The 27506-nt window shown below is 42.8% G+C and overlaps 1 protein-coding gene across 2 annotated transcripts; it reads right to left on the reverse strand.

Moving 5' to 3' along the window:
- Positions 1-1679: 1679 nt before the first annotated feature.
- On the reverse strand, positions 1680-21507 carry LOC135512269 (kinesin-like protein KIF11). 2 transcript variants are annotated; one of them, XM_064934114.1, is made up of 23 exons: positions 21370-21507; positions 21047-21151; positions 19391-19523; positions 19183-19280; positions 15933-16011; positions 15664-15849; positions 15389-15513; positions 15204-15294; positions 14818-15060; positions 14622-14717; positions 14415-14503; positions 14196-14283; positions 13896-14084; positions 13536-13743; positions 13271-13443; positions 13021-13146; positions 12764-12922; positions 12356-12495; positions 9055-9328; positions 3933-4155; positions 3678-3835; positions 2068-2178; positions 1680-1969 (listed from the first exon to the last, which is right to left on the reverse strand). In XM_064934114.1, the coding sequence occupies exons 2-23, from the start codon at positions 21121-21123 to the stop codon at positions 1856-1858; spliced, it is 3180 nt and encodes a 1059-aa protein (XP_064790186.1). In that variant the 5' UTR covers positions 21124-21151; positions 21370-21507; the 3' UTR covers positions 1680-1855. The 2 variants fall into 2 exon arrangements, with proteins under 2 accessions (XP_064790186.1, XP_064790187.1); XM_064934115.1 differs by lacking the exons at positions 19391-19523; positions 21047-21151; positions 21370-21507 and having other exon boundaries at positions 19172-19241.
- Between the last annotated feature and the right edge of the window lie 5999 nt (positions 21508-27506).

A 27506-nucleotide genomic window follows, 5' to 3' on the forward strand; every position in this document is an offset into this window, starting at 1 on the left:
ACAGTTTTTTTTTTAAGTTTTTGCTTTGTCATTATGGGGTCTTGTGTGTAGATTGAGGGAAAAAAAAACAAAAAAACTTAGCCTTATTCTAAAATTGGGGAAACTTAAATGTGTAAAAAGTCAAGTGGTCAGAATACTTTCCCAATGCACTGTTGTGTGTCATCCAAGTGAGCGAAACAGAGCCCCACTTTCGCCCATTTATCTGATCCAGTCTGGCCAGAAATATACTGAACAAAAATATAAACAAGTAAAGTTTTGGTCCCACGCTTCAAGAGCCGAAATAAAAAAAATCCAGAAATTTTCAATAAGCACAATTGTATTTAGTAGTCAATGATATACTGTAGATATTGCCTCCTAATATTGTACAATCGGTGTGTCGCTTCACTGGCCTGGGATATTGTTTGAATTCAAGACCAGATTGATCTCAATTTGTCAGTGTCAAAGTAGCCACTCATTTCAGTCGTGTGTGGGTTTAAAAAAGATTCAGCTAATATCTATCATGTCAATGATGTGGAAACAAAATATGCCTAAAAATAAATGCTAGTTTGTTAACACCACCTGCTTTAAGTCACAAGCGTGAGTTACTCAAGATTTAAATGCATATTCCCATTCAAATTATTGGTATGCAGTTTGACATTTCAACAGCAAAACGTGAAGAATTATCGAGACACGGTGTGGGCATATAGGTGGAGGATGCATTTTAAGCACCTAGTCTAGAATTAAGGAAGAAGGCACAAGGGGTGTGTGATATATGGCTAATATACCATAGCTAAGGGCTGTTCTAAGGCACGACCCAACGCGGTGTGCCTGGAGACAGCCCTTTGCCGTGGTATATTAGCATTATACCACAAACCCCTGAGGTGCCTTATTGCTATTAGAAACTGGTTACCAACTTAGAGCAGTAAAAATAAATGTGCCGTCATACCAGTGGTATACCACGGCTATCAGTCAATCAGCATTCAGGGCTCGAACCACCCAGTTCACAATGATATTCAATTCAGTCGGTACAATACAAATGTAATTCATTTCATTTCTCGCACTCCCTCACCTAAATATGTAATAAAAAGCACTACACCCCTGACAGTATGATAAATTACATTAGAGAACTAGGTGGTTCAACCCATGAATGGGGCGGCAGGGTAGCCTAGTGGTTAGAGCGTTGGGCTAGTAACTGAAAGGTTGCAAGTTCACATCCCTGAGCTGACAAGGTACAAATCTGTCGTTCTGCCCCTGAAGAGGCAGTTAACCCACTGTTCCTAGCCTGTCATTGAAAATAAGAATTTGTTCTTAATTGACATGCCTGGTTAAATAAAGGTTAAATAAAAAAATAAATGCAGATTGGCTGACAGCTGTTGTATGAGACAATATACCACAGGTATGACAAAGCATGTATTTTTATTGCCCTAATTACATTGGTAACCAGTTTATAATAGCAATAAGGCACCTCAGGAGTTTGTGGTATAATGCCAATATACCACGGCTAAGGGGTGTGTCCAGGCACTCTGTTGCGTCGTACATATGAACAGTCCTTAGCCGTGGTATATCGGCCATATACCACACCTCCTAGAGCCTTATTGCTTAATTATAGAAATGCTACATTTATTCTTCCAATTATGGGCTTGTGGTGCAGTTAACTAAGTGAAAGTAAGAAAGTCATGTATATTTCAGAGGACACTGACATCTTTAAAAATATGTTTAATACAGACAAATGAACATCAGTTAAATGTTCTAGCTCATTCATGTCAGTCAATCCTTTTAAGACTGCATAATAGGAAAATAAAACATTACCAACAGAACAGATTAAGAGAATATTAAAAAACAGACTCAAGACAGGTAAAAGGAAAGTCACATTCTACTAGTTCTGACACCCGAGTGGTAATTTGGACCTGAGTGGGGTATCGCGAGTGTCATTTTCTGCCATCTTGGAACGATTGAGGGATTTGTTTTCCTTCTTGCCTGCCTTCTTTTGCTGAAAGGAGAAAACATTACATTCAAACAAAGCCATAGCTGGGGCTAGGAGCGAGAGATGACAGTACATTAACAAAGAAACACTGGGGGTAATCTTACCTTGAAGAATGGCACTCTTCCATTCTCATAGCACATGAGGTTTTCATCGATATAAGATGGCTCAGTGACATAGCTGTCGTTGTAGCTGCTCAACTCATCCTCCAGAGAGTCCTATGGCAACAGATGTCATAACATCTATCCTGTACACTGAACTTCACCCTTTCCAATGTCATTATTGCCCATTACATGCTGAATAGTCCAGATCAGTGAGTATTCATAGTCCGTATATACAGTAGAGGTTGACCAATTAATCGGAATAACCGATTAATTAGGGCCGATTTCAAGTTCATAGCAATCGTAATCTGCATTTTTGGACTGATTAGATTGCAATCCACGAGGAGACTGCGTGGCAGGCTGACCACCTGTTACGTGAGTGCAGGCAGCAAGGAGCCATGGTAAGTTGCTACCTAGCATTAAACTTAATCTTATAAAAAATATATAAATCTTAAAAATCAAGCTTAACATAATCACTAGTTAACTACACATGGTTGAAAGATATTACCAGTTTAACTAGCTTGTCCTGCAATGCATATAATCAACACGGTGCCTGTAATTGTCACTTCTCTTGCATTCAGTGTAAGCAGAGTCAAGGTATATGTAGCAGTTTGGGTTGTCTGGCTTGAACTGTGTGAAGACCATTTCTTCCTAACAAAGACCGTAATTAATTGGCCAGAATTTTACATAATTATGACATAACATTGAAGGTTGTGCAAAGTAACAGCAATATTTAGACTTAGGGTTGCTACACGTTCGATAAAATGGGGAACGGATCAGTATTTCACTGAAAGAATAAAAGTTTTTGAAATTATAGTTTCCGGATTTGACCATATTAATGACCTAAGGCTCGTATGTGTGTTTATTATAATTAAGTCTATTATTTGATATAGCATTCAGTGGTGATAGGCAGCAGCAGGCTCGTAAAGCATTCATTCAAACAGCACTTTCCTGCGTTTGCCAGCAGCTCTTCGCAATACTTGAAGCACAGCGATGTTATTGACTTCAAGCCCATCAACTCCCGAGATTAGACTGGCAATACTATAGTGCCTATAAGAACATCCAAAAGTCAAAGGTCTATGAAATACAAATGGTAGAGAGAGAAATAGCCCTATAATAACTACAACCTAAAACTTATTAACTGGGAATATTGAAGACCCATGTTAAAAAGGAAACAGCTTTCATATATTCTAAGCAAGGAACTTCAACGTTAGCTTTTTTTATATGGCACATATTGCAATTTTACTTTCTTTTCCAACACTGTTTTTGCATTAAATAATGAAACATGTTAAATTTGGGTTTATTTGAAACTAAATTGATTGATTTTATTTATGTATTATATTAAGTAAACAATACTGTTCATTCAGTATTGTTTTAATTGTCATTATTACACATGCATACAAAATTGGCAGACCTTTTTTTGGGTACTCAAATTTTAAATATATATATAAAAAATAATAATAATAAAAAATAAAAATAAAAAATCGGTATTTATGATTTAACACCATCGGTCAACCTCTGGTATACAGTTCCCTTAATGTAACCGTGACAGTAATCTGCGATACTGCCACAAACCGACATGACCCAACCAGGTAAAATTGGGATCTCATGTGTACCTGATCGAGCTGCTTCTCCTCCTCTACTGTGTCACACTGGAACAGGGCTGCTTGCAGCTCCTCCTGCTGGTGGCGGAAGCTGTCCAGCAGTTCAGCTCTGCTCTTCGACTTGGCCAGGACACATGGGTACACAAACTCCCTCCTCTGAGGAGTTGTACCTGCCAGAACAAAACAAGGTCAGTGACTCAGACTATACATGTAGAAGAAAAAGCCAATTTAACATTTTAGATGGCATTCCATCCGCGTCTGGCTCACCAGTTGGGACATCCTGTTTGAGCTGCTCGCTGAGGAAACTATAGACACTGACCACGCCACCCTCCATGTGGGCCTTGAGTTCTATGTGGTGGTGTTCCAGAGTTTTCTGGTCCAGTGACATCTGCTCCTTCAAGGTGCCCAGACCCTCCTCCACCAGCCCTTGCTGCTGTTTAAGTTGACCACTCACCTCCTGGACGCTCTCCTCACAGCTCTGCTCCACCCTCTGATTCACACCACAGAGAAACACCGGTCAGGATTTCAGTTATGATGAATACCGACATGTAATGAGCTGCTCAGGGATTTCAAAGCTAACCATTTTTGTTAAACTGAACAGTGTAGTACCAGACTACTAATATTTTTCGGCACTGAGCAAATTTCAGGTCTGCTGAGCGCAAACTTGAACCGTGTGCAACTTCCAGCATGTGTTTACTATTTGATCATAAATGTACACCTACCAGAGTGGCTTACCATAAAAAATATTTATTTTAGAAAACACAAGTAAAATTAACATGGAAATTGGTTATATCGTTCAGCCTACAGTAGCAGCGAATGTATTGTTTAATGTAGGCCTACATTCCATGAAACTTTTCCTTCAGACAAGGGGGTGACTGAACATTGTGTTTGATACAAGAAACCAAAATAAAAGGCATAGTTATTCCCGTATCATTACTAAAAGAGAATCAGACAAGTTATGCTACTCTATGCCTATTGGCTACTTAACTTATTCCGACTCGTCTCAAATAAAACACTTCCCCTGAAGACAAAGAAAAGCTCTTTACCTGGCACGCTTTTCAAAGATGGCTAGAAAATGTACGTTTTGTGACCTTGTAGGAAGCACAAATTTGCTATAACTGGGTTAATAATTCACTAACTAGCAAATAATATGAACAAAATGTGCACACGGTGATACATGATTGTTTTGAGATCAAAGCGTGAGCTGCATAACTCACAACCGCTCATGCTGTAAAACAGTCCAGTTCAAAGTGAATGGCACAAATCCATATGGCAATTGTCTATTTGCACATAGGCCTACTGCAGTTGTGATTGGTTATGCCGCACTGGTCTGTGGAAAGGAATATAATAGAATCCTACTCTGATGCGCCCAAATGTCAGTCGACCGAGAATCATCCGTTCGTTCTTCCAATCTGAAAAAAAAAGGTGTACTTTTCCATATATAGACACCCTACACGCTGAGCTGGTCTGATACTTTAAGTGCACTCTTAGATAAAATTACTCGTAACGGGTGAATGTTTACTAGTTGCTCAGGAGGGAAAGTCAGATCTGTGGAAGACATCTGAGATGGAGGGTTTAGGAGCAAGCGTTGCATGAGTATTGTGCGCCAAACGGGTGCGATTAGAATACAATATTTTTTCTTTGCATTTGGAAAAGTGCACACACTAAATAAGTGTACCAGAGTGTTAAGGAAAAACTATGAAGCCTTTAAAACAGCAAAGACAAAAACAGTTTAGAAATTTGAGAAAATGTATTAAAAATTGGAAAAAAGAAACACCTTTGCGATAAGACTTGAAATTGAGCTAAGGTACATCCTGTTTCATTGATCATCCTTGATGTTTCTACAACTTGGACTCCCCCTGTGGTAAATGCAATTGATTGGCCATGATTTGGAAAGGCAAACACGTCTATATAAGGTCCCACAGTTGACAGTGCATATCGGAGCAAAAACCAAGCAATGAGGTCGAAGGAGTTGTCCGTAGAGCTCCAAGACAGGATTGTGTCGAGGCACAGATCTGGGGAAGGGTACCAACATATTTCTGCAGCACTGAAGGTCCAAGAACAGTGGTCTCCATCATTCTTAAATGGAATTAGTTTGTAACCACCAACACTCTTCCTAGAGCTGGCCGCACAGCCAAACTGAGCAATCGGGGGAGAAAGGCCTTGGTCAGAGAGGTGACCAAGAACCCAATGGTCACCGACAGAGCTCTATCGGTCCTCTGTGGAAATGGGAGAAACTTCCAGAAGGACAACCATCTCTGCAGCACGCCACCAATCAGGCCTTTATGGTAGTGACCAGACAGAAGCCACTCAGTAAAAGGCACGACAGCCCGCTTGGAATTTCCCGAAAGTCAAACACTCAGAACATAAAAACAAGAATCTCTGGTCTGATGAAACCAAGATCAAATGCCAGCTTCATATCTGTAGGAAACCTGGCACTATCTATACAGTGAAGCATGGTGGTGGCAGCATCATCCTGTGTGGATGTTTTTCAGCTGCAGGGTCTGAGAGACTAGTCAGAATCGAGGCAAAGATGAACGGAACAAAGTACAGGGAGATCGTTGATGAAAACCTGCTCCAGAGCGCTCAGGAGCACAAACTGGGGCAAAGGTTCACTTTCCAACAGGACAATGACCCTAGACACATAGCCAAGAACGCTGGAGTGGCTTCGGGAAAAGTCTCTGAATGTCCTTGAGTGGCCCAGCCAGAGACCGGACATGAACATCTCTGGAGAGAACTGAAAATAGCTGTGAAGCAACACTCCCCATCCAACCTGAGAACTTCAGAGTATCTACAGAGAAGAATGGGATAAACTCCCCAAATACAGGTGTGCCAAGCTTGTAGCGTCATACCCAAGAAGATTTGAGGCTGTAATCGCTGCTGAAGGTGCTTCAAAGTGCTGAGTAAAGGGTCTGAACACTTAGGTAAACGTGATATTTTTTTTTTTTTTTGCTTTGTCATTATGGAGTATTGTGTGTCGATTGATGAGTAATAAAACAATTTAAATCAATTTTAGAATAAGACTGTTACGTATCAAAATATGGAAAAAGAAAAGGGGTCTGAATACTTTCCAAATGCACTATATGCATGTATACATGCACACACAGTACAGGTCAAAAGTTGACACCTACTCATTCCAGGGTTTAATTTTTCTGATATTGTAGAATAGTGAAGACATTAAATCATGTAGTAACCAAAAGTATTAAATCAAAGTAACTGATTCTTCAAATTAGCCACCCTTTGCATTCTCTCAACCAGTTTCACGAGGCAGTCACCTGGAATGCATTTCAATTAACAGGTGTGCCTTGTTAAGTTTATTTGTGGAATTTCTTAACATCTTAATGCGTTTGAGCCAATCAGTTGTGTTGTGACAAGGTAGAGGTGGCATACAGAAGATAGCCCTATTTGGAAAAAGACAAGTTCATATTATGGCAAGAACAGCTCAAATAAGCAAAGAGAAACAGTCCATCATTTCTTTAAGACATGAAGGTCAGCCAATCCAGGACATTTCAAGTAACTTGAAAGTTTCTTCAAGTGCAGTCACAAAAACCATCAAGCGCTATGATGAAACTGGCTCCCATGAGGACCGCCACAAGGAAGACCCAGAGTCACCTCTGCTGCAGAGGATCAGTTCATTAGAGTTAACTGCACCTCAGATTGCAGCCCAAATAAATGCTTCAGAGTTGAAGTAACAGACATCAACTGTTCAGAGGAGACTGCATGAATTAGGCCTTCATGGTCAAATTGCTGCAAAGAAACCACTATTAAAAAGGACACTAATCATAAAGAAGAGACATGCTTGGGGCAAGAAACACAAGCAATGGACATTAGACCGGTGGAAATTTGTCCTTTTGTCTGAGTCCAAATTTTTGGTTCCAACAGCTGTGTCTTTGAGATGCAGAGTAGGCGAACAGATGATCTCTGCTTGCATGGTTCCCACCGTGAAGCATGGAGGAAGAGGTGTGATGGTAAATTGCTGGTGACACAGTCAGTGATTTATTTAGGATTCAAATCACACTTGAGAAGGATAGCTAACAGCATTCTACAGCAATACGCCATCCCATCTGGTTTGCACTTAGTGGCACTATCATTTGGTTTTTCAACAGGACAATGACCCAACACACCTCCAGGATGTGCAAGGGCTATTTGACCAAGAAAGAGTGGAGTGCTGTTACAGATGACCTGGCCTCCACAATCACCAAGCTCAACCCAATTGAGATGGTTTGGGATGAGTTGGAGCGCAAAGTGAAAGAAAAGCAGCCAACAAGCTCTCAGCATATGTGGGAACTCCTTCAAGACCATTGGAAAAGCATTCCATGTGGAGCTGGTTGAGAGAATGACAAGAGTCCGCAAAGCTGTCAAGGCAAAGGGTGGCTACTTTGAAGAATCTAAAATATATTTAGATTTGTTTAACACTTTTGTTACGACATGATTCCATGTGTTATTTCATAGTTGATGTTTTCACTATTATTCTACAATGTAGAAAATAGTACAAATAAAGAAAAGCCCTTTTAAAAGAATAGGTGTCCAAACTCCTGACTGATACTAATAAAATTCAATCTCCTACATTTTCTTAGACAATTAAAAAAGGCAAGTACTGTTTCCTCACTCCGCTGCTGCCTCCGCCACTGTTCTCAACACCAATATACAGGTTAACTTTGCTATTATGTATACAGCAACATAGGGAAAGGCGCCAATTCAAAAGCACACTGAAGATTGTTTCAGGACCGTGGACAGCGACCTCCATCCAACACAGGAGAATGCGCATGTTACAAAATATTATTTATTAGTGGTGCATAATTATTTTCACATAACCATATACAATTTCAGGTATCACATGTTTGAGTGAAGACTGTGGCATCCCCGTGGCCTCCGCAATTGTTTTGTCTACCGAAACAGGGGTGAATCAGACAGCTCGTGCACCATGAAAAAAAACGATTTGCGATTGCTCGACCAACAGCCAATGACCAGCCAACTAAATGGGGTGAGCCCTAATGAGGTCTAATACTGTTGGTATCCAACATGCCATCAGACTGCTGAACACTTGAACTGGACTGCAGACTCTACAAACCTTAGAGCACACATACAGTACATTCATGACACACACATTACTAATGATTGCTAAATACTGCACAATATAAAAACACGACCACCCCCCCAATCCCTGCCTTCCCCAAAACACATGAAAATATTGGACTATAAATTATGCCTTCCTGTATTATACTAAAACGTTTATTCTATTCTTATAATTTCTTACAACTGAAACTTCTAGGCCAAGAAAAATTGGCTAAATAGCAAAAATACATGTTAGTACTCCATTTCATAAAGTACCACCAAGTCCCTGTTTGAGGTAAAACTGCACAATATTCTGTCTGAGTGTATAGTTTACCTGTAGCAGGGTCTGAGCAGAGGCAGTGTTCTCTCTCATCAGGGTGAGCTGAGCATGGGAGTCAGTGCTGTCCTTGGTAGAGGAACACCATTGCAGACTCCTCTCACACAGTTGGGTCAGAGAGCTGTGCAGGTGGCTGCAGTAGACGGAGCACTCCTCCACCGTATGCTGGGCCTCCTGGGCAGTCTGCTGGACCTCCGAGATAAGGCTGGCGGTGGACGACGCTAGACGCTCCTTTTGGGTTGCGGTCTGGTTCTCAGCTGCACTGCATCTCCTGGAAGACAGAATCAAATGAATTAGAGGCTATGCACTGGCAAACATCAAGTGAAAACATTAACATGCAGATTCAATGGACAAAGTCAACGACATGGTAGGGCTGACTCCAATTAGTCAACCGGTCAATTGTTTGGTCGTTCGGCTGTTGGTCGACCAAGATTGTGTGTTACTGCTTCACTAAAACACACCCAACTCCGTGAACTAATCCATTGGAGGCCAAGACTAAAAGCCAATTTATGTTTGATCCGAAAATGTGGTTTGAGGCTCCATATGGAGAGATTGACACAATTGCGGAGCCTCCAGAGGCATAGAGGCGAAATCAAGTTCTGTACTGCATCGCCATGCGCGTACCAAATGTTGTAACAATGGAAGGGATCCGTACAGCTCCGCATTGACATGACATTGGTTGACGGTAGGTGGGGGCGGTACATCCTGTATAAACACAAACTCACTTCTTTGAGAAAAGCTGTGCATTGCGCGGTTAAGCGCAAGAAGTATGAATGCCCTGACATCTGATGAGACTATATCACTGTAAATGCTGCATGGCCAATGCAGACGTCAGATTGAGCACGCACAATGCACTTCTCTCTCCAGAATTCGCGCTCTCCCGCAGATTTGTGCACATTCAAAACTTCATTGTGTGAATTGTTTGCATATATCAATACCCCATTACATATATCACCAGTAGTATATTTAAGCAATAAGGCCCGAGGAGGTGTGGTATATGGCCAATATACAACGGCTAAGGGGCTGTTCCAAAGATTTGAAGAGGGGGATGACCGCAGCTGCTTTCCAAGGGGGGGCGGCGGACACTCTTGACCCAAACTGCTACAGACCTATATCTATCCTACCATGCCTTTCTAAGCTCTTCGAAAGCCAAGTCAACAAACAGATTACCAACCATTTCGAAACTCACCATACCTTCTCTACTATGCAATCTGGTTTCAGAGCAGGTCATGGGTGCACATCAGCCACGCTCAAGGTCCTAAACGATATCTTAACCGCCATTGATAAGAAACATTACTGTGCAGCCGTGTTCATTGATCTGGCCAAGGCTTTCGACTGTCAATCACCACATCGGCAGACTCGACAAACTTGGTTTCTCAAATTATTGCCTCGCCTGGTTCACCAACCACTTCTCTGATAGAGTTCAGTGCGTCAAATCGGAGGGTCTGCTGTCCGGACCTCTGGCAGTCTCCATGGGGGTGCCACAGGGTTTAATTCTTGGACCGACTCTTCTCTGTATACATCAATGAGGTCGCTCTTGCTGCTGGTGAGTCTCTGATCCACCTCTATGCAGACGACACCATTCTGTATACTTCTGGCCCTTCTTTGGACACTGCTAACAACCCTCCATGCAAGCTTCAATGCCATACAACTCTCCTTCCGTGGCCTCCAATTGCTCTTAAATACAAGTAAAACTAAATGCATGCTCTTCAAACGATCGCTAACCGCACCTGCCCGCCTGTCCAACATCACTACTCTGGACGGCTCTGACTTAGAATACGTGGACAACTACAACTACTTAGGTGTCTGGTTAGACTGTAAACTCTCCTTCCAGACCCATATCAAACACCTCCAATCCAAAGTTAAATCTAGAATTGGCTTCCTATTTCGCAACAAAGCATCCTTCACTCATGCTGCCAAGCATACCCTTGTAAAACTGACCATCCTACCAATCCTCGACTTTGGCGATGTCATTTACAAAATAGCCTCCAATACCCTACTCAACAAATTGGATGCAGTCTATCACAGTGCAATCCGTTTTGTCACCAAAGCCCCATATACTACCCACCATTGCGACCTGTACGCTCTCGTTGGCTGGCCCTCGCTTCATACTCGTCGCCAAACCCACTGGCTCCATGTCATCTACAAGACACTGCTAGGTAAAGTCCCCCCTTATCTCACCTCGCTGGTCACCATAGCATCTCCCACCTGTAGCACACGCTCCAGCAGGTATATCTCTAGTCACCCCCAAAACCAATTCTTTGGCCGCCTCTCCTTCCAGTTCTCTGCTGCCAATGACTGGAACGAACTACAAAAATCTCTGAAACTGGAAACACTTATCTCCTTCACTAGCTTTAAGCGCCAACTGTCAGAGCAGCTCACAGATTACTGCACCTGTACATAGCCTACCTATATTTTAGCCCAAACATCTACCTCTTTCCCTACTGTATTTAATTTATTTTGCTCCTTTGCATCTCATTCTTTTTATTTCTACTTTGCACATTCTTCCATTGCAAATCTACCATTCCAGTGTTTTACTTGCTATATTGTATTTACTTTGCCACCATGGCCTTTTTTTGCCTTTACCTCCCTTATCTCATCCTCATTTGCTCACATCGTATATAGACTTGTTGATACTGTATGTTTGTTTTACTCCATGTGTAACTCTGTCGTTGTGTGTCGAACTGCTTTACTTTATCTTGGCCAGGTTTGTAATTGTAAATGAGAACTTGTTCTCAACTTGCCTACCTGGTTAAAATAAAAGGTGAAATAAATAAAAAATATGCGCAACGTTGAGTGCCTGGACACAGCCCGTAGCCATATATCACAGACACATTGTTCGCTGAGTGCACAACCTATGCTACAGTTTTGGTTTATTTCATTCCATTTTACAAATTGTCAATTTAGTAGTCTTTTGTTTGGAGCTCTGCGGTCGATGTTGATTAAGGACACACACGCATAGAAGTAGGCCTACAAGCTACCGTGAAAATGTAGGCACAAAAAAAAAAAAAAAAAGTGTTTATTTCGGGATATGATAGTATTTCTGATTGGCTTGACGCATCATCACTAATGACCTGTGGAGCTTCTCAAAGTAATGTTTTCACCTCAAACGGCAATCAAACGGCAGCTGTTTTTACATCCATTGAGAATTACACTAGACGACTTTCAGTCAACCACAAAATAAATAAAATAAAATAAATAAATATATTTATGAGTCGGGACAGCCCTAGCGCCATGGACAGGTATATCACGTCACATTAGGCCAATGGCCCAGTTAAGACAGCCCAGTTGCACTTACGTTTGCAGGGTCTGCTGAAGGGACTGGACAGGGACCTGCAGGGCGTCGGAGGCACTCATCAGGCCGGCGTAGTTATTCTGGGTCTCCATGGCCAGGAGGTTGAGCTGGTTCTGCAGACACTGGATCACTTGGGTCATGCCCTGTAGGGGAGGTGATGTCACAAGGTCAGATCAAAAAGCACACTTGTTGACCAAACAGCCTCGATAGTGAGAAGTTTTGTTTGTTGTCAACATCCAGATGTCTAACAGGGACTGGACCACCCGAATAAAAGCAGAGTAGACATTACCATAGCAACCCTATTGTGCATCTCAAGGTGTATTACTTTGACATCTTGTTTTTTCAGATGATTGCAGAGGGTGATAAGAGAAGACACTTTATAGACCACTCCAAATCGATCCCAGGCCGTACCGTCTGATGCTCCTTGTCTGCTCTGCTGATCTGTTTCTTCAGGTTGTTGTGCTCAGTCTTTAGCGAGCCGAGACCTGCTGTGGCAGTCTCCCTCAGGGCAGCCAGGTCCTGGGCATGGCCACTGAAGAACGACGTCATCTCCACCTTCATGGACGCCATCTGGGGAAAAAGGAAAGCATTCATTGAATTGTCTAACATGCATAAGCAAAGTATTTAGAGTATATACACAATGCATTATTTCAGCCAGCTTCACTTACCTTAGCTGCCAGGGCATGGTGGCTCCCCAGTGTCTTCTTCAAGCTGTCATTCATGGCCATGATGGCACTGAAACCAGGCAACATCTGGGCCACCAGGACCTCCTCAATCTCCAACTTGTGCTCCTCCTGTTAAAACAGGATCATATTTATCAAGAAATCTCACACACACACACCTCTTTATACAGATGTATACAAAAACAGAAAATAAAACACCGGAAAAGAACCGACATGGCTTAATTTCTACCCTTACCAAAACCTGGTGCAGAGTGTTTTTGGCCTCCGCACACAGAGTCTCTTGCGCCATCAACTTAGCCTGACACTTTGTCATGCCATCAGTAAACAGGTTATTGATGCCGCAGAAGGACGCGGTAACAGTAGCCATGGCACCTTTGAAGGCTTTGTCGTTGACTGTAAGAAGACCCTCTGAGGGCGCAAAAGACATTCAATCAGATATTAATTCCTATGATGCGCTCATATCACTCTTGTAAACTACAGGTCCATTTTAAGCTGCTCACCAACTGAGGTTTTGTAGGAGTCCAGCATGCTCTGGTGCTTGTTGCGCTGGTCTTCCACAGAGTTCTGCATCTGGCTGAACATAGCATCCATGTGGTCGGTAAAACTAATCTGGATTTCAGAGTTGTGCTCCTCAACTTTCTTCTTCCTCTCGAGCTTAGCATGCAGGTCAGATACGTCTTTGGTGCTCACATCAACAGTTGTCAGCAACTGGAGAAAAAAAGGTTAAATCTTAAAAACAGACAGTCATACAGTACATGCTCAAATGACATTTTAGTCATTTAGACTGAACCGTTAACCAGAGCGAATTACAGCAGTGAGTGCATACATTTTCGTACTGGCCATAACGTCGTCACCCTAACCTTGTCTGCAGTGGTGTACAGTTTCTCCTCAGTGGTGGCCAGCTCAGACACTATAAACGCCTCCTCAGTGAGCTTTTGCTTGGTCTCCTGCAGGTCCTTGTGAGTCTCCTCCAGCTTATGGTTCTTCTCCTCCAGATCATTGATGCACTGGTCCAGCTTATCCTTGCTATCCTCAAACAGCTCAAAGACCTGGGAAGGAGGGACGATCACAATATTTTTGGATTAGTCATGTGGAGCCAGTAGCCATTGTTCAGCTCATCCAAAAACAGGAAGTAAAATGACATTTTTAAACATGCTTACTCTCTTCAGCTCCTCCTCCACTGATGCAATCCTCTCTGTGTATTCTGTTATATGCTCCTCTTGGGAAGATATCACGCCCGCCATGCTCCTGTGGGGTGATAAATTAAAATGTTAAACTCCTGTACTTTCTCCTTCTGAAGTGATTACATTCCAATACAGATTTTAGTAAAAACGTTTGGTTCATGAACAAAATATGCGTGTTGTACAATGGGCAATTACTCATAGTTCTCAGACGACAAATACACTCCATTCTTGTCACGAGTGGCAGCCAAATCCCGTTTTAGACGCTCAATTTCCTCTGTGTATTCCTGATAAAATACAATATTTTAGTCCAGACATTCCACCAAATAAGATATTCTTAAAAACATACAAAGTAAAAAGAGAATTCTCCAAATTTCAATTTAGAGTTTCAGTTCTTATATTCACCTTGATAAGAGTTCTCTTTGTCAACTTCTGGTTCACCTCAGGCTTGTTCATGATGTTCTTGGCCCTGTTGGCATATTCCAGCGTGCTCAGAGTTTCCTGGGGATTTCATGAAGTGAAAAGTTAAGAGTATTGAGGCATTGCTAAAAACTAGACATCAATCTAGACACGTGCCAAGAGACAAGACAGCCAGACACACTTCCAGGTTGATTGAGGCTGGGGAAACGGTGGCGATGATGGAGGTCTTGGTACGGCCTCCCAGTGAGTCCTGGAGGATACGGGTGAGTTTGGACTCCCTGTAGGGCACGTGGGGCCTCTTCTCCACCAGTGCAGTGATCACCCTGCCCAGTGTCAGCAAAGACTGGTTGATGTTGCCAGCCTCGCGCGCCCGCTTGTCCACAGCCCCCGATCGGCCGATGTTCTCACTGCCAGCAAGGTCCACCTACAAGAGGTCACGTTAGCGAGAATTCTTGATGGGTATCACAAGCAGGTGCACATATAGGACAAATGTGTGATCTTTCTTTGTAAGTCACGGGTAGAGGATATGTGACAATGATATTTGTAGGTAATACCAGTTAACCGTACCAAATTCAGTTTGCCAATCTTGACCAGTTCCTCTCCTTCAATGGTGATCTCCTTCATATGAATCGTGACAGAGAATACAGAGTGAGAGCGGCTGAAAAACAAAAAGGGGCAGATCAATATTAAACTATTCAAACACTATAACGCCTTGCTATGAGAAGTTTAGCAGGTTAGACATGCAGGTTTACCTGGAGTAGGCATTCATAAGAGTGGAGGCAGTTTTTCTCTTGGCAGATCCACGCTCCAGAATCTGGTAAACCTCATTTTTGTTGTGTACCGTGATTTCCTCCAGGCCCTTGATGATGACACCCCTCTGATGGACAGAAAGTACATTTAAACATCATAACTAGTTTCAGAACATCACCCCATTGGTGGAATAGCAGGTTGTCTATGGAAACAGCAGTGACGTGTTGACACTTGTGGAATTCAACTAATTAGGAACGTACATAAATGTGAGTACTACCTTATTACGTGGATCATCAAACAATTGAAGGCGTTCAGTGACATCGGGACAAGGACTTAGCAGGTCAAACAGCTCTTCATTGTAAATCTCCAGCAAGGAAACCTTGACAGAAAACTCTGTCCCATTCTCAGACAGCTTCTCAAATATCTGATGAAGTGTCCGGGGAATGATACCAGCAAGAGGGTCCTGAAAGAGTAGATTCAAATCACACATTTGTACACATAGAGGATAATAACAAAAACAGTCAACTGACAAATCTTATGTTATACCTCTTCCCATGTAAATTCTTCATTTGGAGATCTTTCTCCTTCCATTGTGAAGGTCTTTCCTGTTCCAGTTTGGCCATATCTACATGACAAAAGCCATTTAAATCAAAAAATATTTTAGAAAAACAGACAGACAAGTCTTCAGTGGCCAATGTCAGCTTCTTTTTTGGGGGGGGGGGTGGCACTCGGTGTTTGGTCGCTGCTCATGTTTTTGTTTGTTAATTTGTAGATTGCGCTGTACTCTGCCACTAAATGTTGTCTATTGCTTGCTAGTGAAGGGGAATATATACTAAAATGGAAATAAAAGTTAATTTAACAATTATCGCACCGTTTGACACTGATGAAATGTTATTCTTGCACCAGTTCTCAGTACTTTTATTTCCATGACTCATCTAAACTTGTTTTCTCATGGCTCTTGTCCCTCTGCAGCAGACATATGGTGAGCAATATGTTTATATTTATTAAGGCTCTTCGCAGGGTCCAGCAGCATTAAGGCAGTTACAGTGCATTCGGAAAGTATACAGACTCCGACTCCCCACATTTTGTTACGTTACAGCCATACTCTAAAATGGATTCAATATGATTTTTTTCTTAATCTACAAACAATACTCCAGAATGACAAAGCAAAATCAGGTTTAGACATTTTTGAAAATGTATTAAAAAACTGAAAACTTATTTACATACAGTTGTAGACGGAAGATAAACTTAGGTTGGTCATTAAAACTCGATTTTCAACCACTCCACAAATGTCTTCTTAACAAACTGTAGTTTTGGCAAGTCAGTTAGGACATTACTTTGCACATGACAAGTTATTTTTTCAACAACTGTTTAAATACAGATTATTTCACTGGGTCAGAAGTTTACATACACTAAACTGACAGTGCCTTTAAACAGCTTGGAATATTCCAGAAAATGTCAGGGCTTTAGAAACCTCTGATAGGCTAATTGACATCATTTGAGTCAATTGGAGAGGTACCTGTGGATGTATTTCAAAGCCTACCATCAAACTCAGTGCCTCTGCTTTACATCGGGGGGGGGGTGTCAAAAGAAATCAGCCTAAACCTCAGAAGAAGAGTTGTAGAACTCCACAAGTCTGGTTCATCCTTGGGGGACGCCTGAAGTTACCACGTTCATCTGTACAAACAATAGTACGCAAGTAGAAACACCATGGGACCACACAGCATTCATACCACTCAGGAAGGAGATGTGTTCTGTCTCCTAGAGATGAAAGGACTTTGGTGCGAAAAGTGCAAATCAACCCCAGAACAGCAGCAAAGGACCTTGTGAAGATGCTGGAGGAAACAGGAACAAAAGTATCTATATCCACAGTAAAATGAGTCCAATAACGACAACCTGAAAGGCCGCTCAGCAAGGAAGAAGCCACTGCTCCAAAACCACCATAAAAAAGCCAGACTAAGGTTTGTAACTGCACATGGGGACAAAGATGGCACTTTTCAGAGAAATGTCCTCTGGTCTGATGAAACAAAAAATAGAACTGTTTGGCCATAATGACCATTGTTATGTTTGGAGGAAAAAGGGGGAGGCTTGCAAGCCGAAGAACACAATCCCAACTGTGAAGCGCGGGGGTGGCAGCATCCTGTTGTGGGGGTGCTTTGCTGCAGGAGGGACTGGTGTACTTCACAAAATAGATCGCTTCATAAGGAAGGAAAATTATGTGGCTATATTGAAGCAACATCTCAAGACATCAGTCAGGAAGTTCAAGCTTGGTCGCAAATGGGTCTTCCAAATGGACAATGACCCCAAGCATACTTCCAAAGTTGTGGCAAAATGGCTTACGGACAACAAAGTCAAGGTATTGGAGAGACCATCATAAAGCCACAACCTCATTCCTATAGAAGATTTGCGGGCAGAACTGAAAAAGCATGTGCGAGCAAGGAGGCCTACAAACCTGACTCAGTTACACCAGCTCTGTCAGGAGGAATGGGCCAAAATTCCCCCAACTTATTGTGGGAAGCTTGTGGAAGGCTACCCGAACTATTTGACACAAGTTAAACAATTAAAAGGCAAAGCTACCAAATACTAATTGAGTGCATGTAAACTTCTGACCCACTGGGAATGTGATGAAAGAAATAAAAGCTGAAATTCTCCACTAGCATTCTGACATTTCACATTCTTAAAATAAAGTGGTGATCCTAACTGACCCGAGTCAGGGAATTTTTACTAGGATTAAATGTCAGGAAATGTGAAAAACTGAGTTTAAATGTAGTCGGCTTAGGTGTATATAAACTTTTTAATTCAACTGTAAGTATTCAGACCCCGTTTCCATTGATCATCCTACAACTTGGGAGTCCACCTGTGGTAAATTCAATTAGACATGATTTGAAAAGGCACACACCTGTCTATATAAAAGGCCCCACAGTTGACAGTGCATGTCAAAGCAAAAACCAAGCCATGAGGTTGAAGGAATTGTCCATAGAGCTCAGAGACAGGATTGTGTCGAGGCACAGATCTGGGAAAGGGTTCCATGTAGCCATGGCTCTGTGGTACTGCCTTGTTCCGAGCCAATTGTAATTTGTGGCACCTGATCACACGACTGGACAGTAGTCAAGGTGTGACAAAACTAAGGCCTGTAGGTCCTGCCTTGATAGTGTTGAGGCAGAGCAGCGCTTTATTATAAAAACATACTTCTCGCCATCTTAGCTACTGTTGCATCAACATGTTATGACCATGACAGGTCACAATCCAGGTTTACTCCAAGCAGTTTAGTCATCTCAAATTGCTCAATTTCGATACTCATTACAAGATTCGCTTGAGGTTTAGTGAATGATTTGTACCCAACACAATGCTTTTAGTTTGAAAGATATAGGACTAACTTATTTCCAACCATTCTGAAAGACTGCAGCTCTTTGATGAGTGTTGAAGTAATTTCACTTGCTGTAGTAGCTGACGTACAGTTTTGAGTCATCCGCATACATAGACACACTGGCTTTACTGAAAGCCAGTAGCATGTCATTAGTCAAGAAATAAAAAAGTAAAAGGGCCTAGACAGCTGCCCTGGGGAATTCCTGATTCTACCTGGATTACGTTGGAGAGGCTTCCATTAAAGAACACCCTCTGCTATAGTGTGGATAAAGAGTTACTTGTTGTTAGACATCAGATAGTATCATGAGGTCCCTGGCAATTCCCAGCCCCATGGCTTACAGCACCATATCAGCAAGTAAAATTCAGAGTATGAGTAAATGTACTTGGCAAATAAAGATGATTTTGATGTCAGTTATTACCTAGTACTTACGCAAAAACTGTACAGTTGTATCCACTTATCACTTCATCCAAAATGGGACAGACAACACTCTTGTAGACGTCGATTTGCTTTGCAGCTGGACCGAAAACCTGAGGGTTTGATAACATGTAACTTAAATGTGCAACCTTACAGATGGCCTTCCAACCCAAGTAGATATTGGTGTCAGTCCATTTTAGACAACATTAGCTACATTAGTTACCATATCAAAAGTGTACATTTTCCTAGCTGCCTTGTCGCCAATCCCTCCCGTTCGCACATTGATCTCTTTTCTGTTTTCAACCGTATCAATAACGCCATGGGAGGCAGACTTGCGTTCCGCGTTGTTGAAGGGTCTGAAAAGGCAAGGGCAGAGAAGTTAACGAGACATTAGTTAAGCCTAGATACAGTGCATTCTTAAAGTATTCAGACCCCTGGACTTTTCCCACATTTTATTACATTACAGTTTCCCCCCCCCCTCAAACAAACACCCCATAATGACAGGACAACGCTCCCCATACAACCTGACTGAGCTAGAGAGAATCTGCAGAGAAGATTGGGAGAAATATCTGTATTTGGGTAGTTTCTCCCAGTCTTCTCTGCAGATTCTCTCTAGCTCAGTCAGGTTGGATGGGGAGCTTCTCTGCACAGCTATTTTCAGGTCTCTCGGGAGATGTTCGATAGGCTTTAAGTCAGGCTCTGGCTGGGCCACTCAAGGACATTGAGACTTGTCCTGAAGCCAATCCTGAGTTGTCTTGGCTGTGTGCTTAGGGTTGTTGTCCTGTTGGAAGGTGTATCTTAAACCCAGCCTGAGGTCCAGAGAGAACTGGAGCAAGTTATCAACGATCTCTGTACTTTGCTCCATTCATCTTTCCCTCAATCCTGACTAGTCTCCCTGCCGCTGAAAAACATCCCCACATATGGTGGTGGCAGCATCATTTTTTCACCGTAGGGATGGTGCCAGGTTTCCTCCAGACATGACACTTGGCATTCAGGCCAAAGAGTTCAATCTTGGTTTCATCAAACCAGAGAATGTGGTTTCTCATGGTTTGAGAGTCCTTTAGGTTCCTTTTGGCAAACTCCAAGCGGGCTGTCATGTGCCTTTTACTGAGGAGTGGTTTCCAGCTGGTCACTCTACCATAAAGGCCTGATTGGTGGAGTGCTGCGGAGATTGTTGTCCTTCTGGAAGGTTCTTTCATCTCCACAGACAAACTGTCTGTGGTCAGAAAGGTGACCAAAACCTAATGGTCACGCTAACAAAGGCTGTTATCCTCCGATTGCGCAGTTTGGCCGTGCAGCCAGTTCTAGGATGAGTTCTTGGTGGTTCCAAACTTCTTCCAATTAAGAATCATGGATGCCACTTCTTGGGGACCTTCAATGCTGCAGACATTGAAAGTGCCTCGACACAATCCTGTCTCAGAACGCTACGGACAATTCATTTGACCCCATAGCTTGGTTTTTCCTCTGACATGCACTGTCAACTGTGGCACCTTACAGACTGGTGTGTGCCTTTCCAAATCATGTCCAATCAATTTACAACAGGTGGACTCAAATCCAGTTGTAGAACAATCTCAAGGATGATCAATGCAACCGAGCTCACTTTCAAGTCTCATGAAGGGTCTGAATACTTCCGTAAATAAGGTTTTTTAAATTTTTAATACATTTGCAAAAAATGTCTAAAACCATGTTTTTGCATTGTCATTATGGGGTATTGTGTGTAGAATGATAATGTTTTTATTTAAGCAATTTTAGAATAACGCGCAGGAGGTGTAAATACTTTCCAAATGCACTGTATCTGGCAAGTGTTGCTGTGACACCATGTCCAAATGTTTGTATTTAAGTCCCAACTGGTTTCATACAAAAGTCACGCTTAGCTTACCTGCATCTCACAACGACTTGAATATTTCTCCCCTTCTCATCCTTTTTGGCAACATTGAACAAGTTGTTCGAAGCCATGTTTGCAGAACACTCAAAATCCTGCCAACTGCAACAAATAACGTTACTGTTTTTCAATTGAAAAACGCAAATGTTGTATTAGTTAGCTAACATAACGTTACTGTTATTCTAACTAAGCAGTTCGCTAGTTAATTAACGGTAGCTATCTACTGTTACTAACTAGCGATTATAACTTCAATATATTTGCTAACTTTGCTTAGTTAGCTAGCTATGTTACATAGGCAACCAACCCAAATTTGTCATTACCAAATCTTTGCTCTCGGATTTCTCTCGAACAATTATCTTGTAGATTGCTAGCTAATTTTAACAAAAACAAATTAGTTTGATTGCTGGCGCTCTTTCGTGCGGACTGCGTAGTATTTCAAACATTAAATAGTTTCATCCGAGTTCAGCCAATCGCTAAATCGGAATGTCTCAAACGTGATTTTATTGGCAGTCTGTGGTCACATGAAAAATAGAGGAGTGATGCATCACGGGAACTAAGCTATACATTGGGACACACTCTAAAATACACTGCACGACCAAAAGTATGTGGACATCTGCTAACAGCTTATTCCAAAATCATGGGCATTAATATGGAATAGAGGTGAGGGCTCTGTGCAGGCCACTTTCATGCCATATTCCTATTTCTAACGTTATAGTTATTGCTATTCCATTACTTCAGTTCAATTTCTATAGTTTATGTAGTCTGGTGGCCAGTTAGTATATGAAAAGATAAATATTTCCATTCTTCTCATCACGGACTGGTAGAGTTGGAACACCAGGAGGGTGCAATAATGATCAAGTAGAACAGAAAAACGACAGTTCTCACAATCTCCATACACGGACCTCTAGCTGCTGTCCTCTTAAATTCCACGAGTACAAAATTACTAGCTGATAACACAATTCATGTTTGTATTTACATCATATAATGTAGTGCTTAGTAGAAAGTATATTTATTGTTAAATTGTAACTAGGTTTTCCCCAATGGTTCCTCTGGCTAGCAAGTGATTGTGAAAATCAAGTCGTCTGCTGTAAAACTCGTTGCTGTGTAATACGCAAAATATCGTTGTGGTGAACGGGAATATGAAGTCATTACAAAATCTGTATCCCTTCAAGCCATGCTATTTTTTTGGTGGGAGGAATTATCACATTTGGGTTGGCATTGTGACTCAAGCAAAGTTTCTTACACAGAGATGCAACTTCGCGAAATTTACGAGAACGCTTGCTGAACAGACCAAGCAAACCAGGCTGGGATTTTGGGTTTACAAAATCAGCGAGAAAAAACTTTCTTCCTTAGTTCATTTTCTCGAAATCTGAAGGCACAACGTAGATTCGAACCAATGTCTTAACCTCTTGAAACTCTAGGGGCGCAATTTCATTTTTGGATGAAAAACGTTCCCGTTTTAAACAAGATATTTTGTCACAAAAAGATGCTCGACTGTGCATATAATTGATAGCTTTCGAAAGAAAACACTCTGACGTGTCCAGAACTGCAACGATATTGTCTGTGGGTGCCCTAGAACGGGAGCTACAGGCAAAACCAAGATGAAACGGCAACCAGGAAATCAGGAGGATTTTTGAGGCTCCGTTTTCCATTGTCTCCTTATATGGCTGTGAATGCGAGAGGAATGAGCCTGCCCTTTCTGTCGTTTCCCCAAGGTGTCTGCAGCATTGTGACGTATTTGTAGGCATATCATTGGAAGATTGACCATAAGAGATCATTTTCGGTTCGTTTCGGTAGCCAAATGTGATGTACAAAACGGAGAGATTTCTCCTACACAAAGATTCTTTCAGGAGAAACTGAACATTTGCTATGTAACTGAGAGTCTCCTCATTGAAAACATCCGAAGCTCTTCAAAGGTAAATGATTTTATTTATTTGGTTATCTGGTTTTTGTGAAAATGTTGCGTGCTAAATGCTACTCAAAATGCTAAGCTAGCTTAGCATACTCTTACACAAATTAGTGATTTGCTATGGTTCAAAAGCATATTTTGAAAATCTGAGATGACAGTGTTGTTAAGAAAAGGCTAAGCTTGAGAGCAAGCACATTATTTTCATTTTATTTGCGATTTTCAGAAATCGTTAACGTTACGTTATGCTAATGAGCCTGAGGCTTTATTCACGATCCCGGATCCGGGATGGGGAGTATCAAGAGGTTTTAAGTACTTGAACATGTTATTACCCCAACCTCTTGAAAGAGACAAACTGACACGTTTTAATTGACGTCAAAAACAACTATATATCGAAGGAGTGCCTTTGATTTGACGGCCGGAAAATGCGCAGTTTGGCTTGAGACAATCATTAGACCCGATGATGTATTTCTACGCATGAGTTCAGCTAGCCAACAGGGATTTATTTTGGAGAAGCAGTTTCTGCCTATCTTTATACTGTACTTTCTTTGATTCAAGGCAAATAACATTTACATGACAAACATTGCACGGGAAGTCAATGTCATTTTTTTTCTCCCCACATTTTGTAAAATTTGCCATTCACAACGTAAGTCGACTATTTGTTTAAAAAACAGTTGTTTGAAACACACTGTGGTCAATACAGATCCATCAGTTGTCGATTCAACCATAGTAAGTGTCTCAATTATTGATAAAAAAATGTAGGTGGAAGTTGCAATGTGTTGTAAATTGACCAAAGGTATGGACTTTATCATACAAAGTGAGAGACACACTTTAAAATAACTCATAGATATTACCCGTTCAACAAAAGTATTTGTTAGGATATCACTTTTCCAACAAGTCAGTTTGTCAAATTCCTGTCCTGCTAGAGCTGCCCCAGTCAACTGTAAGTGCTGTTATTGTGAAGTGGAAACATCTAGGAGCAACAACGCCACACAAGCTCACGGAACGGGACCACCGAGTGCTGAAGCTGTCCTAGGTTGCAACACTCACTACCGAGGTCCAAACTGCCTCGAGAAGCAACATCAGCGCAATAACTGTTAGTCCGTAGTTTCATGAAATGGGTTTCCATGGCACACAAGCCTAAGATCACCATGCACAATGCCAAGCATAAGCTGGAGTGGTGTAAAGCTCACTGCCATTGGACTCTGGGGCAGTGGAAGCAAGTTTTCTGGAGTGGTGAACGTTTCACCACCTGGCAGTCCGTAGGGAAATCTGGAGAACGCTACCTGCGTAAATTTATATTGCCAACTGTATGGAGGGCGTACAGAAATGGTTTGTCGAGATCGATGTGGAAGAACTTGAGTGGCCTGCACAGAGCCCTCACCTCAACCCCATCATACACCTTTGGGATGAATTGGAATGCTGACTGCAAGCCAGGCCTAATCACCCAACATCAGTGCCCGACCTCACCAATGTTCTTGTGGCTGAATGGAAGCAAGTCAATGATCCAACATCTAGTGGAACGCCTTCCCAGAAGGGTGGATGCTGGTATAAAGAGCAAAAGGGAGACCAACTCCATATTAATGCCCATGATTTTGGAATGAGATGTTATATGAACAGGTGACTGCATACTTTTGCTCATGTAGTGTATATTCTAAATGTTCTTGAGTAATGTACATTTTGTTGATCTGTTTATGTGACTATGTTCTGGGTGGATCTTCGGCTAGACTTGGGTAAAAAAAAGATTTGGTACGGACATCGATCTGCAAGCTTGATGTTCTTTTTATTTTTGATAGTCCAAGGTTTTCCACTGAGGAAAAGTATGTGTAATTTGATTATAATTCTTGCTAAATTTTACACCCATAAAATTATTATTTTTAATTAAAAATGATCCTATTCAGGTAGATTTAAATAATTACTTTGCCAGATACTATGCGCTATAAGAATAAGAAGGTAATGAAATCAGTACTCTTAACCTTTTCATATTTCTTTGAATGTTATGCGTTTCTGTTTTTGTGTTTCTGTTTGTTTGATGTTTACATGATCAATTCATCAGTTATGTCACCCTACAGACTTGAAGCTGACCAAATAGCTCAGAACATAATTTATGTTATATCGGTGGCTACTTGACTGACTGGTGGAGGGGAATCTGTATAAAAAAAACTATCATGAATTTTGACACTCAACTCTTTATCACATAATTTTTTTGCCCTTATAAACCAGGTTTCATTACAGTCCTGATGGAAACAGAACATTTTGGGGTCAACTTTCCAAAGTGGATCTTTTTGTGTCGGTTAAATTAATTATGCGAGAAATGGCGGTGCACAAATATCAATTTAGTAACCATCATATTAAAGTAAAACCTGTAGTCACACTATGATATGGTGTGTGGTCCTTCCACTGTGATTATGGAAACCATGCAGTTTATTTGGCTACAAATGAAATAGCTAGCTGTTGGGCGGCACCTTGTCTCAGATCATTTCGTATTATTCTGCACCTAAATATGACACACTCAATTTAGTATGATATGGTTTTACATATGGTATGTATTAAGGTATGGATGTCATTCACCCATTTCGTAAGATATTGTAATGACCTGACTAGATCCTAAAGGAACAATTGTCCAGACAGAGGCTTGAGTTTGCGAATTGACGGTTTATTAAACCAACTTTACACAGGCTACTGTTTGGGCCGTAGCACACGCCAAAAAGATAACAGATAACCCATAAGCCAATCGTGACCTTCTCTTGGGCAGCCCAGACGTAAGAGAGAGAGAATAAAGGCTGAACCTGGTCTTAACTTCCAATGCTCACCCCCTGCCCAACCCCCTCCACGCCACTCCGCCAACCACCAGGATGCCCGGCATCAGAACATTCCAGGCATTCCCGTGATTGGCAGATAGCAGGTTGACTGACATGTCGGACCCCGCGAACACCGGGTACTGGTCAGTACAACACAACCACATCCTAGCCTAAGACATAACACACAGCTGTCTGTGCGGGTCGCTACACAGCCCCCCACCACAAAGTCCCTCGTCCCCGAGGGAACAAACAAAGTCTCTGAAGCGACCCGGAGGTCTCCTTTGCCTGCGTGGCCGTGATGGTCGCAGAGTGCCCCCCTGGGAACCAGGGGATGAAGGCAGGGATATGGGGGACAAGGAAGCGGGAACGGGTAATACAGTCCGTGGCTCTGGGGAACCACGCGGTGACACAGGGGGGGAAACAGGGGGAGTGGGCTGTCTGGAGCCTTGTCTGCGGCACCTGAGGGTGGGTGCCTGGAGAATGTCATTGCCAGAGGGGAATTGTGGGGGTTCCTGGGGTTTGGGGAAAAGAGGCCCCTCTGTATGGGGCTAACCTGTCCCGGTGCAGTGCCACCTTTCTCCCCCTGGGAGGAAGCTGCACCCGGTACACAACCTCCCCTACCCTCTCCAGGACACTGCAGGGTCCCACCCAGTGACTGTCCAACTTGGGGCATCTGCCTTTTTTTCTTAGGGGCTGTAGACCCAGACCAGCTCCCCAGCCACAAAGTGCCTTCCCCGGGTGTGCACGTCATAGTTCCTTTTCTGCCTCACACCTGCATTCACCAGCTGCTCTCTGGCGAAGGTGTGGGCTGTCTCCAGGCGGTCCTGGAGTCTCCGGGCATACTCCGGCCCCGGAGGAACATGAGGGCTATCCAGGGGCCGACCAAACGCCATCTCCGCAGGGGTGCGGATCTCTCTCCCCAGCATGAGGAGGGCAGGCGTGCAGGAGGTGGAGTCTTGGACAGCGGAGCGGCATGCCATGAGGACCATAGGCAGGTGCTTGTCCCAGTCACGCTGGTGTTTGGAAGAGACGATGGCCAGCTGCTGTCCAAGCGTTTTGTTGAAGCGCTTCACAAGGCCATCACTTTGAGGATGGAGAGGAGTAGTGCGGGTCTTGTGCGTACCCAGCCTCTCACACATGGTGGCGAACACACGGGACTCAAAGTTTCTGCCTTGGTCGCTGTGGATGGACTCTGCAGCTCCAAACCTGCTGAACATCCCCGCTGTCAGGGCGTCGACGATGGTCTCTGCCTCCTGGTCAGGCAGAGCATAGGCCTCGGGCCATTTTGTGAAATAGTCCATGGCCGTGAGCACCCAGCGGTTTCCACTGTCTGTGGTGGGGAACGGCCCAACTACATCCACTCCCACCCTCTCCATGGGAGCCCCCACTGGGAACTGTTGGAGCTGAGCATGAGAGCGGCCTGGGGGCCCTTTCTCGCTGTGCAGTTGTCACAGCGGCGACAAAGTCCTCCACATCCCTCTTGTGCTGCCCCCAGTAGAAGCCCTGACGGAGACGGCGCAGTGTTTTTGTGACCCCAAAGTGTCCAGTCCCCACCCCCATGAGTACTCTGGAGCACAGCCTCCCGCAATGCTTTTGGGACCACCACCTGCCACCTCTCCTCTCCCGTAGCTGACTCCTGCCATGCCCGCTGTAGCACGCCATCAGCCAGCCGCAGTCTCTCAAACTTCGACCACAACCCTTTGGTCGCGAGTGAGAGCGCTGTCACCTCTTCCCATGGTGGCCTCACCTG

Source organism: Oncorhynchus masou, chromosome 24, assembly GCF_036934945.1.
Source record: "Oncorhynchus masou masou isolate Uvic2021 chromosome 24, UVic_Omas_1.1, whole genome shotgun sequence".
Classification (NCBI taxonomy): Eukaryota; Metazoa; Chordata; class Actinopteri; order Salmoniformes; family Salmonidae; genus Oncorhynchus; species Oncorhynchus masou.

Excerpts from the sequence above, each read along its gene's own strand:
- LOC135512269 (XM_064934114.1), bottom strand. The coding sequence starts at position 21,123 with ATGGCTTCGAACAACTTGTTCAATGTTGCCAAAAAGGATGAGAAGGGG. Across the intron at positions 15,061-15,203 it reads AGATTGGCAAACTGAATTTG|GTGGACCTTGCTGGCAGTGA; the intron begins GTACGGTTAACT and ends GACCTCTTGTAG. Across the intron at positions 12,496-12,763 it reads CAGACAAGGAGCATCAGACG|GGCATGACCCAAGTGATCCA; the intron begins GTACGGCCTGGG and ends CCTCCCCTACAG.